The 13,780-nt window shown below is 39.2% G+C and overlaps 1 protein-coding gene across 2 annotated transcripts; it reads left to right on the plus strand.

The window, feature by feature from the left end:
- The first annotated feature begins 739 nt into the window (after positions 1-739).
- LOC108047248 (protein drumstick) lies at positions 740-10,075 on the plus strand. Of its 2 annotated transcripts, none has more exons than XM_017127358.2 (3): positions 740-884; positions 7,100-7,843; positions 9,050-10,075. In XM_017127358.2, exons 2-3 carry the CDS (start codon positions 7,623-7,625, stop codon positions 9,072-9,074), a joined length of 246 nt encoding a protein of 81 aa, XP_016982847.1. In that variant the 5' UTR covers positions 740-884; positions 7,100-7,622; the 3' UTR covers positions 9,075-10,075. The 2 variants fall into 2 exon arrangements, with proteins under 2 accessions (XP_016982847.1, XP_016982846.1); XM_017127357.2 differs by lacking the exon at positions 740-884 and adding an exon at positions 1,261-1,498.
- Positions 10,076-13,780: the final 3,705 nt, after the last annotated feature.

Raw genomic sequence — 13,780 nt, forward strand, 5'->3', positions numbered from 1 at the left:
GGCGGAGGCGGCAAAACTAAAAGAAATGCGAGAAAAAAGTTTCCCAGGCCCTGAAAACAAAATGGAGCTTCACAAAAAAAAGGGAGAAGAAAAAAACTAAAAATTGAGTACTGCGTAATACGGTTGCTCTGCTCTGCCACTGGTTTTTATGTTTAACCTCTCGCTTGCACACAAAACGGGTTAAGAAGCAGTTAAAAAGAGGGTGAGAGAGAGAGAAGGCCAGCCAGAGAGAGAGACAGCTAGAGCCCTGCCCAAAGCCACGCCCACATCTATAAAAATATGTACAGGTATAAGTGAAAGAAAGTTACCTTTAAAATTAAACAGCAGCTAGAAAGAAAGAGAGAGAGAGTCTAACCAAATCCAAAGAAATCGCAGAGATATTAAACTTTTGAGGCACCAACACACCTTTCACTCATTAGCGCGCTTAACTTAATTGAAATGTTGACTTACTTAAGCTTAATTAACAGTCAGCTCAGGTAACGCCTTCAAAAACACTCAACTCAGGTAGCCCTCTCTCGCTCTGGCACTCTCCATGGCTCTCAGCCCGCTCTTTAGCTCATTCCCATTGACCAATCAGCTGAAACACTCAAAACTCGTTCGTTCCCGTTAAGACAGTGAGGCAGAAAGAGATGGCCAACCAAGAGAGGGCTGTAAAAAAGAGGGTAACGAAAAAAAAGAAAAACCACAAAAAGTTCAACCCATCAAGCTGAAGTTTTCGATCGTAACTTTGCAGTTGACTCTCGCGCACAGAAGCGTTCGGAAGTGAAATATATTTTATTAATAATATTACCCAACAGTTGCGGGCTAACAGTGCTACTATATAAAAAGTTCATATACAAGTGATTTGGCGAAAAACTAAAGGAGTTTCGTGGCTTTTGCAATAGGTAAGTGACGCCATTTTGCGTTTTTCTTGGTGGCTTCCGTTAGAAGCGACGCCATTTTGTGGCTACTGTTTGCTCAGCTTCCGTACTTACGCTTAAGAACTTAGGGAGTGTAAAAGAGACGGCTAGAGAATGTTGCGCATGAGCAGTAGCTTCGGCTACTGGTCTTCGTTTCGTCTCGTTTCTTTTCGTTTCTCTTCGGATGACTCACACACACACACACTCACACACCCAGTGCCACCGAATTGAGTAACAGACAGAGACAGAGCGATGATCTCGCTTCCTCAACTTCCAAGCAGCGACGTCGGCCGCGACGCCGGCAGAGGACGTCGGCAGAGGCGACTACTATTTCTTTCAGTTATTAGTAGCATTCATTCATTCAACTTTGTGCCGCTCGAGCGTACGTATATAGTTCCCTCTCATCAGTATCAGTATCAGTAAAAGTAACAGTATCAGTTCCTTCGCGAGTACCTTCAAAAAAGATACAAATCGATCTAACCATCCTACGGTCGCACTCACAAGCATTCGATCGAACGAAAATCAGCTAAAGAAAACGGTTAACTACTCGATTTCGAACTCGAAGATCGCGTAACTCCAGTGTTTTCCCATTGGATAAGGTAAGTCTTTCTTCCGCTCTTCTCCACCTCGTTCTTCTGCTCGTTCTTCCCCCTTCCACGCTTGTTTCGCTACCAGTTTTACGCCGCTTTCATTGGACAACTGAAAACTGAGTAAAGAAAAAGAAGAAAAAACCCCACACGTAACACGGGTGCGTGTATCGCCCTCTCTTTCTGCCCGGTCATGTCTTTGGGGGCCTTTAGTGCGCCAGAGGGAGAGAGGGCGAAGCGTCTAATATGGCGTGCGTGTGGCCAACGGAGCTTTTTTCTGATATCTGTGTGTGTGAGAAAGTGTCGCCATTTGTTAAAATGGCGGACGCTAAATTTGAACATTTCCCTATTGGATTGGAAAAAGTGTTTACCCATATATCTTGGCGTAAATTCCGAAATAAGGGGATCTACTTAAACTCAAAGTCTTTTATGTTAACTACAAGCCTTACATATTTCTAATGGATTGAAGAAAAATATAAATATTTCTTTAAAATATTTTAAAAGGAAACTGCAATTAAGTTTTTTTCGAAAACGAAAAATAAAAATATTTTTGTAAGTTTCCAAATTCCTTAAGAAGATAAATTCATTATGATACATTTTTCGCATATTTTCGTGCATTTTTTCAACTGGCTCTTCTTTGATATATTAAAAACTTTACGATTCCTTGGAAGCTCCAAAAGCCGTCGGCATTTATTCAAGTCGACAGAATGAAGGCTCAAAAAGTTGATGAGTCAGCATGAAGAAACTTCTTTTAGATTGGACAAAAGTCTAGTTGGTCGAAGGTTGATCACAAGACGCACAAACCCAGCGAATCATCGCCAAGAATGTCCGACAGATCATCATCAGCCGTTTTGGTACAAGTTTTTTAAACTATGACTCATTAGGTTGTGTTTTTTCATTCGGTTATGAAATACCAATGAGTACGGCTCAAGCTACCAACAGATGTTCAAAAAGTTTTGTGAATGTCTTATATTTTGAAATACCAAGCAGGCAGTCTAGTGAATCAAGGGGAAAATTGTAGAAATCAGAAAATTGTTTGCAAGAAGTTAGGATGTTTCCCTATTTTAACAAGTGTTTTGGTAAAGGTGTTAAGCAGTTTGCGAAAATGATCCTGAATGTGGTTTTCTTAAAAGTAAGGAATAGCATTAATGGTTAGCATAGTTATTGCAATATAGCATTTTTGAAAATTAGGTTTTATGATAATTTGTTTTGGCATTCATAAACAGTTTTAACAAGTTATGCATTATGGTTAATTCTGGTTTCTCGGTCTGTGCATTGAGGAATACCGGAATTTGTACCGCTTTTCTGGCGACCATTTCTTTTCCGTTGTTTTCACCTCCTGACTGTCTGATCTTTGACCTCGTCTGGACCGCCCGTCGCGCTCCATCAATTAGAGTCTAATTAGCTAAGCGATTACGGTAAATGGGCTCAGCTGGCAGCTAATCTGCGTCGACTTTTGAGCAACTGTCATATCTTAACAGCTGAAGGTGAGAAGCGGCTGAAATCGAATTTCTTTCGCCCCGTAATTCCCATCCGATTTGAGATGGATCTTAAGATACTACCAATACCCTTCATACCCAACCTCATTGTATCTTTGTACCTTGTGGTGTGTTTGTGTTTGGGGTTACCTTCCTTTGTTCGCGTTGAAGTGGCAGTGCCACATATCCTAATTGTTTCCACCGACTTATTGGTTCTGTTGTCAGGACCCTGGAACCCGTGTGTGTGGGTGTTTTTCCCGGGAATTCTGCGCCATTAGCACAATTAGATTCGTATCAAATGGACTTCGGTGCCTTTGTCCTGCCAGCCTTATGTCCTTTTATTGTCATTTATTCTCGCTTCGGTTTTTTTTTTTCACTTTTCGGTTGTAATTTTTAATGGCACCTTGCCAACTCACTGTCCGCCTCCTACAAGAAAAATAAAGGATGGTACGAGATGAGAGGTGAAAGAAGTGTGGTAATCGCTTTTGACCATATCCCGTCCTTCGACGTGTGTGTCACTGCTTTGAGCCCTTTTTTTTTGGACCCAGTTTTGAGCCTGTTATCGCCCATACCGCCACACATTTATCTCGGGGTGTTAAACTGTAACTCTCGACTGGGGTTTCGTGGAAGTCCCCGACGCACTTACTCTGCACTTCTTTGCCAGCGATCTCTGCCATATATAATCCCACTCTCTGTTTGCCATTTTATTTCTCTTTCCCATCGGTGCAAATCTAATTTCACGCAGCATTAACGCCTTTCGCATGCCCTTCACACGGAAACCAAACCGAAGTCCAGAGTCAGGATCATGCTGTGCGAAAGATCTCCCAGATCTTCCGATCTTCAGATCTTCAGATCTCAACCTGGACATATATGTCCGTTCCCTCGAAAAGTGTGTGTGTACAACACTAATTATTTTCAGTGCGGATTAATGGGATTATCTTTGCGTTGGACAACAGTTTATTATACAATATTTGGGCAGTTTTCTTCTTTGGATCTGTGGGTGTTCGCTTTTCGCTTAAGCGGTTTGCTTTTCGCAGTTGCCAAATACTAACAGTTGGAGGTCGCTTGAATCCCATATAGGAAAAGGTGCCAAGTAACGCCTATTTGACTTTGGCATGATTTTGCACAGGTTGTCCGATGGATTTTGATGGTTGTTTTGCCTGCGTTTTCACCGGATTACAAAGATCCGCTTAGTCGATGGTAAGATTGTTAATACCTTTCAGTAAGGCCGAGTTAAGGTAATAAGATTACTTTAGTTTGGTTTTGGAAAGGTTTGAAAAATAAATCTAAAAGCAATCCCAACTGATTGGTGTTCTTTCTGTAAAACAATGTCAAACTTGCTTTTATTCAATGGTTTTTTCTTAGTTATACAAGCATAATTTCCCCATAATACCCCCTTTATCGAATACTTTTAAAAATCGCACAGTTATCATTTAATCGCAAGCCTCATTTCCATGGGATAGTCCTTCTGCCATTGGAAACCTTTATTACCTAAATTCCCCAACTCACTTAACCTTCCAAATTGATGGGCTCACTCAATTGTCAGCTCGAATTTCACTGCTCTCGAAGGGTTCCCCGCCATTTTTTCTCGGTCCTCTGTCATCCCAAGACTACAGACAATTTCATCGTCATTCGACGACCAAATAGAGTGCTTAACCCGGAGAGGAACCCGTGGCTAATGCTGCTCCACTTAGGCCCACGCTGCCAGAGACAAACCAAAGACAAATCCACGTCCAAATCCGAGTCCAAATCCAAATCCAAAGCATGGCCAAATGCGAGACCGATCGGAGCGGAGAGACCCGGACCCAAAGAATCCATATCGAATGGATGGCCTTATGCAGGCGCCCTGTGTCGCATGATTAACGGCGTTAAAATGCCAATGTGACGCCACATTGTGTACACAAATTAACATTGGAGGAGTCTGTTTGGGGCAGGCTTTTGAGCCGATCCCAGGCGAGTGCCCCGCCAGACATGACCAATGCGATCAGCGACCCAAGCCCACTGGGGAAAAAGGGGCATCGAATTTAGAAATCGTATTCAAACGTTAGAGAGCATTTGTTTACTTGATGTGTAAACAATATTTTATTATATAATAGAAACAATGATAGTCCCCTAAATGGAAAAATCTTTACTGGAACATAAACAGAGATGTCAATTTAGAGAACCAAAAGTTTTGAATAATACTTCTTTTAAAATGACTTACTCTCATATTAAAAGTCCCAGCATAGTAGCAAACAGAGTCGGTACTAAAAAAATTTTTAATAATAGAAAGTTATTAAGTAAACAATCTTTAAGATATTTAAGGCCTAATACATTCTAGTTTTTTAAGAACTCTATACAAACAAATAATAATCAAACTAAAAATGATGAAGCCAAAAAGTAGATAAGCATTCAAATATCCAAACTATTGTAACTTTAGGGAAACCAAATGAAATCAGAAATAACTTTCTCAGAACTGAGCCACAATCGTTTCTCGCAGTGCAGGTCTCAAGCGAGACTCAGTGTTATAATTTGAATATGTTTAGTGGGCATTAATGTTATAATGACAATAACTACGTACCGTCTGCGGCCGGTGCAACACCCGCTGTGACGTTTGCCTTTTGTTGTCAACGTTAGCTCCCCGATCGGCGATCCCCAAACCGAACCCGTTTCCATTCCCATTCCCATTCCGAATCTGAATCCGAATCCAAGTCCGATTCCCATTCCCATTCCCATTCCCATTCCCAAAAGTGTTCCAGCTGCGAGCTGAAAGCACCATAACATATAAATAAATATCGAAATCGGGTCTTGCCGAGACGCTTGTTGCTACCAGTCAGCGCTGGCTTTTGTTTCGCGCAGAAAAATTCCCGAATACCCCGAGCGAAACAAAAAGGCCAGTAAATCTGGGAAATATATATTCCGAAAAGAAAAAAGACCAAGACCAAGGGAAGTAAAAAAAAAACAAAAATCAGAAATCCAGCGGCGCCGAAATGACAAAAATAAAATTACATAAAAAATAACAGTTGTTAACTACCGCGCTGGTGAGAAGGGAAAACACGCATCGATGGGCATAAATTTCAATCGGCTTCGCAAGGCGCCAATTAAAAATAAACTTGTTGCAGCGCCACCTTAATGAAGTGGCCAAAAACAGGGAGAATTTGGCAACTGTACTTGGTCATAACGCGGCGGGGGAGTTGCCAAAGGCATTAAGCCAGCTGCGCGATGACTCAGTTAATTTAGAAATGCAAACCGACCATGGGAACTTGGGTATTTATGGCCGTAACTTAATTTACTTTGGTATGTGGGTATTTTCGGTAGGAGAATGTCCTTCAGAAAGGTTTTGTCTAAGTTATCCTAAATATTTTTGTTACTGTGATTACATTGCTGATTAAAATCGGTATTCTAAGACCTCATCATTGAGTGTATACCCCACTAATTGAAGAACTCTGTTTGCGGAAGTTAGGTACAGGCCCCTTCCGTCAATGAACTCCACTAAAGTTTCCAAAGAAAATGTATATATTTGAGCACATACACCCAGAGACAACGGCGAACAAGCGTCGGTGTCGTTGAAGACAAATTATTATAAAGCCCGCCGAAGGTTAGCAACTGTGAAAAACAGTTGTCTGGACGTCGGGGTGATTTGTAAATGTCAACACCGCGTTCGAGGCGCGGATTTGGTTGCTTTTAATGAGTCATGGCCGATTTCATGTTGCGTGATCCCGACAATTCGTTGTTGCCGCACATATGCATGGAAATAATACCCATAGTATGTATACAGTTGTGGTCAAAATAATGGCACTTGGAAATAGCCATAAATTAGGCAGGTTGTTGATTAGCAGAAGCTTAATTAAATATTTCTGGAAGAGGTAGTGCAAAGTAAGGTTGCTTTGAAGAATAGGGTTTGAATGGAACATCTTCTGATTCTAAAAATTTAATTTTCCTGAAAATTCCTCAACATATTCATTTGATAAAATGTGGTGAAATCAAGAAATCCCTTTGAAATCAAATTAAAAATCTCTTACTCATTTGACCACAACTGTTTAGATATAACTCGAGACATTTTTATACATATATTTTGCTTGCAATTTATTGACCCATAAAAGTTGTCGCAGGCGTTGCTAACTTTATTTAAACTTTGCGTCTCCCTCTGTTTTAGGTGTTTGCCTTAAAGTGCGCCATAAACCAAAAAGTCGCCGGAGAGTAAAAAATAAATAACGCCCACCGCGACACCACCTACTGGTCACCCGTGACAAAAAAAAAGGGGAGGAGAGGTGAAATCACAGAGCGGCGATACGGGCCAAAAAGATAAAGCCGGCAGGAGGAAGAGGAAGCGACGTTGCCGCTTTTCACCGACCAATCAGCCAAAAAGGCAGCAATTAACCGGCGGGTGTTATCTGTGAGATAGCGATTAGAGGTAGAGTGTGGAGCGTAGTGCCCGAGAAAAACCCATTGAGTGGAAAACCCCCGAGCCGAGAGAGAGCACCGTTGAGAGGGCTGCGAAAAGCGGGAGTGGAGCCCACGGAAATCCCCATCTGCCGAGAGCGGGAGCACCCAACTGGGAGAGCCCCTGAGAACCGTACCGTCGTCGTCGTACCGCCGCCGCACTTGGAGCACTTGGAGCACCCACTCAACCCCGAGCACTCAACTGCAGAGCAGAAGTACACATATCGCCTGTCAAAATGTTTGCTGTAATGCGAATCGACAACGATGACTGCCGGTCCGATTTCCGCCGCAAGATGCGTCCGAAGTGCGAGTTCATTTGCAAGTACTGCCAGCGGCGATTCACCAAGCCGTACAACCTGATGATCCACGAGCGCACCCACAAGTCCCCCGAGATCACCTACTCGTGCGAGGTGTGCGGCAAGTACTTCAAGCAGCGCGACAACCTGCGCCAGCACAGGTGAGCCACATCCCAATATCTAAGGTCCCCTAAGATACCCATCACGTCCAAACCTTCAGCACAGACACTTCAACATTTGGTGTAGATTTTCCCGGTTTAACACTGATTTAGCATGATTTTTAAGCAATGTGAGTTGGTACTAGCTTCTCAAAATATTCCTGTACGTTTCGTTTTTTTAGGAAATAAAAAATAAAAGAATAGAAGTAAAGTCAATAGGATAGTATTTGCGTAATAACTTAGGAGTTTATATTTTTCTAACGAGGAAACCTTGTCTAAGACATTATCATGAATCAATTGATTATTCTTACCTATCAAAACCAACATGATTAATTTCCATGTGTCAGAATACATACATATGTATATCCCAAATTATAATGCATTATTATAATGCCAACTGTTAAACTCGAAAATCATTTATTTTTTTAATGGTGTTGGTTATCAAGAAATATAAATTTACTAGTTTCCACTTTTTCTTATTTAAAAGTCATTTCCATGTAAAGCACTTAGTAAGCAATTAGATAATGCAGGGGATTCACAATGCTAGAGAGGTTTTACTTAGAAAGATTACATTTGCATTATGAAAACCCACTTATTAGGTATTTAAAATGGAACACATAAATTTATATAAATACAGGTAGGGAAAGTTCTACTCCCCCGAGATGTATAAATTTGAATTTATAATAGTTATGCATATTAGTATGAAAAGTAGGCAATACTAGGAAATAGCATTTGTAAATTACCTGTTGAAAAGATTATTATATTTCATTTGTAATCTGTCAGATTAATTTACATTTTAGTTTCGTTGCAGTTTACTTTAGCTGAGTTGATAATAGTTACATCAAAAATAATATTTAGTATTCAATAGATACATGGCTAGACAGGAAAGAGATTAAATTATATGTTTATATCGAGATATATACGAAAATACAAATGCAATCCCCATTATCTATAAGTTCGGTAAATTATTTCCAACTAACCATCGAATTTTCCGAATCAAAAGCTCTATTTAATTGATAAAAAGCTCAATCGCACAATCAGCACACTCTCATATACATAAACATATAACCAACCATAAAACAAACGAAATCATTTTTTTTTGGGGCAGTTAGCAACGCTTTGTTAAGATTACTCAGTATTATTATAATTGTTTTCTACCACATCACGAATTATTCTCTATTTTTCTGTTTCTCTCTCTTCTATTTGTAGATGTAGTCAGTGTGTTTGGCGATAAGCTAAAATACCATATAAACATATATATAAATATATATAAAAAACACACACAGAGCAATATATAAAGTAAAACCGATATCTAAGCACCGCAGCACCAACAACAGCACGCAATATCACAGCTATATCTTACACACACATAATGAATGAATGGGATCTGATGAGGCAACTGCAACACACCCCGCCTACTTCTTCATGCACCACTCTTTAAATATATATATATATAAAACCTGCAGCACCAGCAACTGCAATATTGCTTAAACTACTAGATGCAATCTACAGCCACGACAAGCGATTATAGTGAATGGAATGCTAAGTTCAGGTGTTGGTTTTCAATCTATTCGGTTATCTGGTCTATACAATGCACTTGCCACGCCCCCATCATCAGCAGAAAAAAAGATATCCACATGTTGCGCAGGCGCAGCACAACAGCAACAGTTGCAACAGCAGCCACCATATTTTCAATAATATTTACAGAAATCTACACATGGACACTTGTGGGCGTGGCTGCTACGGAAAGTGAAGAACATGCAACCGCAAAACAACCAGCAACTTGCAACATCCAACAATGGAGGGCTGGCAAGATCCTAAAATGCAGTGAATTTCAGAGTTGCAGATAGAAAATAATCAAGTGCAGCGTCTAAAAAAGAAAAAACTGAGAAAACCCTCTATTTGCAATCGACAGCAACATGCAACATGGTGAAATTTCCTTTCCAACAGCAACACATGCCACGCAACATCAAGAAAATAACAATATACCAGCCTGCAGGAACATATCAGCATTCCCGCCTGCAACAACCTACCAGCAATAGCAGAACACCAACTGACATCCCAGGAGAACTCAGTAAAACGCCCAACAATCCACATGCAACACAACAGCAACATGTTGCTGCTGGCTTTCTCACATGTGTTGCTCGTGTTGCCGGTGAAAGTGCAATTAAGCCAAAGCTTCTTGTGCTTTTAAGTATGCAGGCAACAACAGCAACACGCAGAGCGACACACCAGCAACATGCAACAAGCAACAACGCTTAACAGCAACATGCGACAACAATCAGCTGCAATTATCTTGCCTTAATCAATATTAAAGATTTTCACACATACACCCACTCTCGCTATATTTTTATGAATAATAAAAATTAATTACAATTTAATAATAATATTAAAAATGCATAAAATCAAAAAACAAACACACAAACACATATTTCATAAGTATTTGTATTTTAAAATCGAAAGAAAAAACACGTTGAAAATGTATTACATAAAATTAATAATAAATATTAATAATAATAAAAACAATTATTAAATAAATAATTACTATATGCGATTGTTTTGTTTAAGTTTAAATTTTAAATAAATAGAACGAAAAGAAAAGCGAAAAATTGTGCGCGAAATCAACGAAAAATAATGAGAAAATTGTTTTTTGTTTTTGTTTCCTTCTTTTAAGTGCCCGGCAATAAGATTGTACATGTTTTTCCGCTATTTATAATAAAAAATTAAATCATTAATAATGCCATCCTTCCTCTGGATATTTTCTGTTTTATTTCCCCCGAATAAATCAGCTAAAACGATAAACAGCAATTTATGAATAAACCTAGAGTTAAACGGCGAAACAATAAGTAATTAAATAAACATATTTATACAATTAAAAGAAAATCCAACCAGAAAAACCCAATCAAATGTGTTCTTTTTTTATTGCGGAAAGGGAGAGCAAGTGCGATTTAATTTGTACTTTTGCAAGTATTTTTCAGAGCATTTCGTAAAATCATTAAAAAGGGAGTTTAACTCGTTTGAAAAGAGATTAATTTAATTTAATTTTTCCTATTGCTGCATTCTTAATAGCATTCTCTCGAAGCAGACATTTAATTATTCATTTAAGTGCTTAAGCAATAGTGTTAATTAATTCCAACTAGTAACATCAGTAAGCTGGCAGATTATAGAATAATTGTCATGTTTTTACGCGCTTCTGTCGTTAATTGGTAATGCAGTTTTTTTATTGTTGATTGGACAATACTTATAATTATAAATTCAGACCTAGACTTTTTTATGGATTTCACATTTTCAAACTATCAATTATCGGACATTTTATGTAGGGGCATAAAAACTTTTACAAAGAAATATTTTTGGAATAAATAAAAACCATTTTGGAACTAAAACAACAATTTTTTGGGCGTCAAGAATATTTTAAAATAGTTCCTTTTTAAAAATTTAAATTTATTCAGTAGCCCTCGATCAGCCAAATTCCTATAATTAAGGAGTTGATTTTTTTTAAGGTATTTTATTTTTTGTGGCATGAAATACATTTTGAAATAATACAAAAATAAACATATTTCCTTTGCCACAGAGCTGATCGAATTCTTATCTGCAGCACGTGGGTGTACGCACTGTGTGTTCAGGAAACTTCTCACCTCCGATGTGTGGCTGGTATCTCCCCTTTGCGAGCACCCACTGTACCTGTGAGGGATGCGATAATCAATTCATCGCAACGTTTGCCGAGCATTTAGGTTAACTATTTACCGACAATTAAGCAAACTATTAAGACCAACTGCTCCTTTGTCGGCTCGCACAATTGGTAAATACCAAAAAGGGGAAAAGAGTGAGGGATACGGCGAAAGAGAGGGGCATATAATTTCACATGCGATCATAAATCATTTCTCAAGTTCGAAATTCCCAGTTCCCTTCGGCCCGCTGCGTTCGTGTTAATTAAATATTGACTATGTTTTGATAAGCCGTAACATTTGCCCCGGGAGGAGTCCTCACTCCGATTTCAGGTTCGATTTTCCACAAATTTAAATGTTAGCACTACGCGGCAGGATCCCGGAAAAGGGAGAGCCGATACAAAGATACCAAACCCACGGCGAGGTGCACATAATGAAAGCGTTTCCAAATGCGAAACGAATGCTGCAACAGCTACTGTGGCGAGTGTGGGCCAGGACATATAGATATAGGGCCTGTGGTCGGGATGTGGCCTGTGGTTATCTCGGCAGGTACAAAAGCGGTCAGTGTGGTAGGTAGTACGGCTACCAAATTATCGAAAAATGTCATGGAATTTTTTATGTTTTTTATATTCTTATTTAAAACGTACAGCAAGCAATTATTTAACTTATTTGTGAAAATCTTTAACTAGTACGGGAATTTATTCTATAACTCATTTCATTGGCAATACAATTTTGAATGTGTTTATGAATATAAAATGACAAAAGCATGTAAACTTAAATGAATAATCAAAGTGGTTTATTAAGCCCTTTAAATGGCAATATAAATATAGATATTTTATAGATAAATATAGATATTATATGTGTCTTGATAACTTTAAAAACAAAAGTAAAAGAAAGTAAATAAATTAGGGTTATGTAAATGTTTAATATTTTTTTTTGATTTTTATTTTTTAAATTTATAAATTTATTAAATCAAAATAATTAGAATGGTTTAGTGAGCTCTCCACTTGTTCTGACATATACACCTTTTATTGCCTGAAAATGGAGGCAACAAACAACGATCTTTCGCAATTGGCATGCACTGGAATTGGTCTCGCATTTCTCGGTGGCACTTCTATTATTCTGACCTCCGCTGTGGAGCGGCATGTGGTCGCCTTCCGAGGCACGTGTGGTTTTCCAGCTAACCGCCGCCGAGGCTGCTGCATCCGCCGCTTCCTGCTGCTGCCCATGGCATTAACCTAAACTGTTTCCACCTTCCCTGCCAAAGGACGACGTCCACGCAGTTGGACTTCGTATGGCATCGGCATCGGAAAGGAGCGGATTGGGCCAAAACCAGAGCCAGCATTGGTATCAGTATCGGAGTCACATTCAGAGTCAAATCCGGCCCAAAAGGAGGCCCAAACGGAGGCCCGCTGTGTGCGCCGTCACCCGCTGATTTTGTTGGCCGCACATTGGCTTAGGCCCGAAACCCAGCGAAAACTAAACCAAACCGATTCCAGACTTATCGCAAATGCTCAGGGGCGGGTCACTGCCCACCCACTCGCAATCACCTCTGGAAGTCAGCTAAACCGATTGTGTAAATGCCAGGAAGTGTTTTTTTTAAAAGCATTAGAAAAGCATTTGCGAATTTTAATAAATAACAAAATAAACAAGAAATTTTATAAACGCCAGGAAGTGTTTATTAAAAGCATTAGAAAATAAGTTGAGAATTATAATAGTTGTAATACACGATATCAAACTATCCAAATAGATATATATATTCATAGCTTCAAAGACTAAATATTAGGGAAAGATATAGTCTTACTGATTGCAAGTCCATTATACTCCATCCTAACTTAAGTTTAGCTTACCTTTAGAAAAATCAGTTGTTTTAATATTGTGTAAACCAAACTGTTATTACCTAAAGTTTTTATGGTTTGCTAGGTTAATCATAATTTTCTAATTAAATTAAATGAGAAACTATAAAAGCAGTCTAAAGGAAAATCAACACCATCTCTATCAATGTCGGTCATCTTTCTGCCGGACTCAAGACTGATTCAACACTTCGGTAGCGCAATCAGCATTTCCGTCTTTCAAAAGGTGGCAGCCTGGGTTTTTTTTAAGTGCATATGCAGATTTCTTTTATGGCCTGATTCACCACTCTTCATGACCGCTGAGTGGCTACCAAAAAAACCGTTTTCTCATACCACTGACTCACTCAAGTTTCTATCTAAGTCCGCGGATAAATCTCACGCAGTCACATCTAAGCGAGATATTTGGCAACAGGTTCTAGCCT

Source organism: Drosophila rhopaloa, unplaced genomic scaffold (assembly GCF_018152115.1).
Source record: "Drosophila rhopaloa isolate 14029-0021.01 unplaced genomic scaffold, ASM1815211v1 contig_2, whole genome shotgun sequence".
In the NCBI taxonomy this organism is placed as follows: Eukaryota; Metazoa; Arthropoda; class Insecta; order Diptera; family Drosophilidae; genus Drosophila; species Drosophila rhopaloa.

What these genes read in the sequence shown, in the direction of transcription:
- LOC108047248 (XM_017127358.2), top strand. Translation starts at nt 7,623, where the DNA reads ATGTTTGCTGTAATGCGAATCGACAACGATGACTGCCGGTCCGATTTC. An exon ending in GACAACCTGCGCCAGCACAG is followed by an intron (nt 7,844 to 9,049) that starts GTGAGCCACATC and finishes TTCTATTTGTAG; the next exon opens with ATGTAGTCAGTGTGTTTGGC.